The 4476-nt window shown below is 55.8% G+C and overlaps 1 protein-coding gene across 1 annotated transcript in view; it reads right to left on the minus strand.

Moving 5' to 3' along the window:
- Positions 1–1423: 1423 nt before the first annotated feature.
- KLK1 (kallikrein 1) overlaps positions 1424–4476 on the minus strand; it is a 6528-nt gene continuing 3475 nt past the window's right edge. Inside the window, exons 3-5 of the mRNA XM_006897282.1 lie at positions 3342–3628; positions 3091–3224; positions 1424–1579 (exon numbers count right to left, since the gene is read on the minus strand). Of these exons, the coding sequence (XP_006897344.1) occupies positions 1424–1579; positions 3091–3224; positions 3342–3628 (577 nt within the window). The remainder of the gene's footprint in view (positions 1580–3090; positions 3225–3341; positions 3629–4476) is intronic.

Below are 4476 nucleotides of genomic sequence, written 5' to 3' on the forward strand. Positions count from 1 at the left end.
GGAGGGCGGGGGTATGGGGCGGGGCCTAAGAAGAGTAGGGCAGGGCTTCAGGCAGAAGGGAGGGAGCATGTGGAGGGCGGGGCCTATTGAGGGCGGGGCCTAGGAATGGCGGATCCTCCAGGTGAACTGCTGGCAGTTCCTTGTAGAAGAGGGAAGAAACCCTGGAGGCAAATGCATAACATGTCAGACTGCTAACCCAAAGGTTGTCAGTTCAGGACCACCAGTAGTTCTTGAAGAAAGACCAAAGTCTTTCTGAAGATTTTAGCAAAGGTTTACAGCCTCAAAATCCAATGGAGAGTCACCCTGAGTGGGAATGGGTTTGGTAGGAGACAGGGTCTTATGAGGTAAAGATGAGTTTTCAGGCGGGGGGGTGGGGGTGGGGCCTCACAGGGGAGCAGGAAGGGCCTGGAGTTAGAGGAGGACTGTGGGGGCATGTGGACCATGGGCAGGGCTGGGGGCTACGTTCCCCTCACTTAGGTTGGATGGAAATGGGCAGAGGGCAGGTAGATCAAGGGAGGTGGAGAGCTGGTGGGGCTGGGAGTCTAGAGCCCCCCCTCCCCTGCAGGCACCTTGTCCTACATGAACCACTTGGGGATGTGGGCAGAGGGAAGCCCACCAAGGAGTGGCAGATGAGCTCCCGCCGCAGGGCTTCGAGGTGCACCGATGTGGTCTCCCAGACATCTCTGAACCTGGTCAGTGCAGCCAGCATGCACAGGGGACCCCAAAAGGTCTCTTCGAATGTGTGAGCTCTGCAGAAGAACCCTGACTGGTCCGGGGCCAGGTGATGGACCACACCCCCTTCAGCGCATTCACACCTTGATCCTTAGTGAATTAGGGCCCGGCGCTGCCTTTGAGACCCCGCTCCCTATAACCTGGACAGTCTGCCCTGGAGACGTTGTCCTGCTTACTGCATCGTCTCCCAGCTTCCACCCCGGGAGGCCTCCTGAGCCCATCACTCCCATGGTCCTTCAACCTGAGGTCCTTCCACGTGGGTGCACCCCTGGTCTTACAGATCTGGCTCCCCATGCACACAGTGTGGGCTCTGCCAGGTGGACTGAACCCTGCTTGCCCTTGGTAGACCAAGTCTGCAGGGCCGGCCACCCCCGTGTGGGAGGCAAGCGTCACTCTTAACTCCTCTGCCCACAATTAAATGTGGGTGCCAACCAATCTCAGCCTTCTGACTCTCTGTCGCCCTCCTTCCTCTCAGGTCAGGGTTGGGTGAACCACTCAGGGTGCCTGCTGGGCCCCTTTGCCTCCACCTCCATCTGGCCAGCACCCTCCTCCTCCGCCCTGCCCTGACTGCACACAGGTGGGCGACCTAGGGTGGGGTGGGGGCTCCCAGGGCCCCCACATCAATAAAGGCTACTGACACCAGACGCTGCTGTGCATTCAATTTTATTGGGGTTCAAGTGAGGTGTGGCATTCAGGGGTTGGCTGCCATGGTGTCCCTGATCCAGTCGTTGTAGGCGTAGACTCTGGTGAAGACAGCTGGCATATATCTGGCGGCACATGGGCTGGAGCCCCATGACGTAATACCTTGGAGCATGCCGTCACAGAGCAGGGGGCCACCTGAGTCACCCTAGGGTCACAAGGGAAAGGTGAGGGGGACTTGCCGCTCACAGACCTCCCATTACCCAACTCCAGGGAATGGAGAGTGTCAGAGATTCCAATGCGGGGGACAGGGCCTAGAGTCCTGTCCAGTGGGGATGGTGACATTTTAGTGTCCAGTTTCTGCCCAGGGGCAGGGCCTGGGACATCAGTCCCTTCAGACAGGTTGTGGAAGGATAGGCAGGATCCATTCACATGACCCCTCTGAAGTTCAGGTGCACCTCTCCCAGGAAGGTTTCCAAGGTAAGACATCCCACCCTCAGAGCCCTGAGCTGCCTAGGGGAGGAGCAGTCAGTCAGATCTGACAGCAGATGGGCCCACTGGGCTCAGGGAGGGGGGGAGACTGAAGGCCGGAGACTAGAAAAGATGGGGCAGAGGGAGGACCCAGGTGGGTATAAGCCCAGGTGGGGGCACTGTGGGGGAGAAGAGGAGCTGGTCAGAGGTTTACGGGGCAGGATGGATCAGGACTGATGCTGTGGTCCAGTGATTAGGGGATGGGCTTCCTGGGGTGGAGGAGGGGGTGGTTATGGTGAAGGTCGCGGGGCTCAACTGGGATGTTGTCACTGGAGTGAGTGTGTGTGTGTGTGTGTAAGTGGGGCTGCAGATGTGTGTGTGTGTGTAATGCAGTGTGGATGTCTCCTTGGAGGGGCTCAGCTGTCATTCAGGACAGTAAACTCTCGGCTGCTCTCTGCCTCTCTCCGCTTTCACATGGTCAGCGTGACCTGTGGACTCCCTGTCAAATGTAAGGGGGCTCTCCCCCTCCCCTCCTTCGCGCTTCCCCCTCCTCCAGGCCTCCTCACCGCCCCCCTTTCACTGTCTCTGGGTCTCCCTCCCTGCAGGCTGTTTTCCCCACACAACCGCCAGAGGGAGCTGCTGACACCCGAGTCAGATCAAGAGCAGAGTCCCCACTGTGGCCTGGGAGGGTCTGCAGGGTCCTTCTCCACGTCCTCCCCTGGCCTGTCCCACCTCAGCCACCCCTGGTCCTCTCCACCGTGGGGCCGCTGCACAGCTGGTCCCTCAGTTCTTCCTGTCCATTTCCACACAGCTCACCTTCCCCTGCTCTGCGTATTTACTCCATCTCTTCCTGACCAGCTCGTTTATCACCGCCCCACCCCCCAGCTCTCCTGGTGAACACAGTCCTGTATGCGGCTACGTCTGTCCCCACCCCCACACTCATCCGTAAGTGGGGAACTTGTTTACTGCTGTCCTTCCAGGGTCTGCAGTCGTGCCAGGCACTTAGTAGGTGCTCAGTAAAGACGTGGTGAGGAGAGGAACGGTCAGCCTGTGACGTGTGGAGGGGTGAGACTCAGGTGGGACCTAGAGGGGTGTGGGTCTGGAAGGGGGAGCACAGGGGAGGGAGTGGAGGCACCCAGCAAGCAGTGGACACAGACGGCAGCTCAGTTTGGGGGTCCTAAGCTGCTCTCTGGGTGCCCTCCTGCCCCCCACATCTCCCAGTGGGGTCGAGGGGGACAGGCGACTCACCACACATGTGTCTTTTCCTCGGGGAGCCTTGGCGCACAGCATGCTGTCCGCTATCAAGTGGGCGTAGGCCTCAGCGCACACCTCATTGGACTTGACTTCGAGATTCAAACACTGCAGTTCATCTGGGTACATCGCTGCAGGCCAGGGAGGAACGGGCTTGTGTCTCCACTCACATGCGCACGTAAACCCCCTCTTCCCTCAGCCCTGGCTGTCTCAGCCGCCTCCTCCCACACAGGAGGTCCCGGACTTACTCCCGTTGGGGTCCAGGCTGCCCCAGCCCGAGGCGATGCAGACGCTGCCCTCCTCGGGCGGCTTGGTGGGCAGTTCCAGCACCTGCACCGTGTCTGTGAGCTGCACGGGCTCCTTCAGGCGGAGCAGCATGATGTCATCGCTGTAGTCGTACTGGTCCTCGTTAAAGGGGTTCTTCATGTGGCTGACGTTGTACTGGGGGTGCTGGATGTCCAGGCTGACCTGGGCGTACTGGGTTGTTTCGTCAGGTTCTTCTAGGTTTTTGAGGCCCAGCCAGATCTGGTACAGGCTGGAGACAGAGATGAAGGCAATGAAGGAGACAGAGGAGGAAGGTGGAAGCAGGACAGGAAGTATGGGGTAGGGAAGAGAGAAACAGGGGTGTGGAGGAGCGAGTGGACAAAGAAAGAGGAGAAGCAGTGACAGAGAAAGCGAGAGGACAGATATGTAAAGAAAGAAATGGAGAGAAAAAGAGGGTAAGAGGCAAGGCAGAAAGGGGAAAGAAGAGTGTGAGACATGACCAGTGAACAGACGTGGTCAGAAATGTATGCAGAAAGCATAAGGAAAACAGAAAACAGAAGGGGAGGACTACAACAGAATGGGAAAGGGGCAGATAAAGTAAAAAGAAACCAAGAAATAGAGACAGAGAGGATGGGAAATGGTGAGGGAAGGAGAAAGTCAGGGAGGCAGGCTGGTTTTATTGACCCTTAACAACAACAACAACAACAACTTTCAAAAAATCTGCTCCTGGTCTTGTTAATGGTTTCAATTGCTTTTCTGTTTCCTACCTCATTGATTTCAGCTCTTGTTCCTATAATTTCCTTTTTTTTTCCTAGAGTATATAGGGTTAGATTGTTGTTCTTTTTCTATTTGATGGAGGTATTGAGTTAGATCATTTATTTTACCTCTTTCTTCCTTTCTTATATGTTTGTCCATTCCTATGAACTGCCCCTTGAGGGCTGCTTTAGGTGCATCTCTGAACCGGAGGTTTAAATATGTTGTATTTTCATTATCATTTTTTAGAGGAATTTTTTCATTTCATCTTTTATTTCTTCTATAACCCAATTGTATTCAACCAGGGTGGTATTTAACTTCTATATGGGTGGTTTTAGAAGCTTTATTCTCTGTCATTAATTTCTA

The sequence above is a fragment of the Elephantulus edwardii genome, unplaced genomic scaffold (assembly GCF_000299155.1).
Source record: "Elephantulus edwardii isolate Elephantulus edwardi_28Jun2011 unplaced genomic scaffold, EleEdw1.0 scaffold00208, whole genome shotgun sequence".
Taxonomy (NCBI): Eukaryota; Metazoa; Chordata; class Mammalia; order Macroscelidea; family Macroscelididae; genus Elephantulus; species Elephantulus edwardii.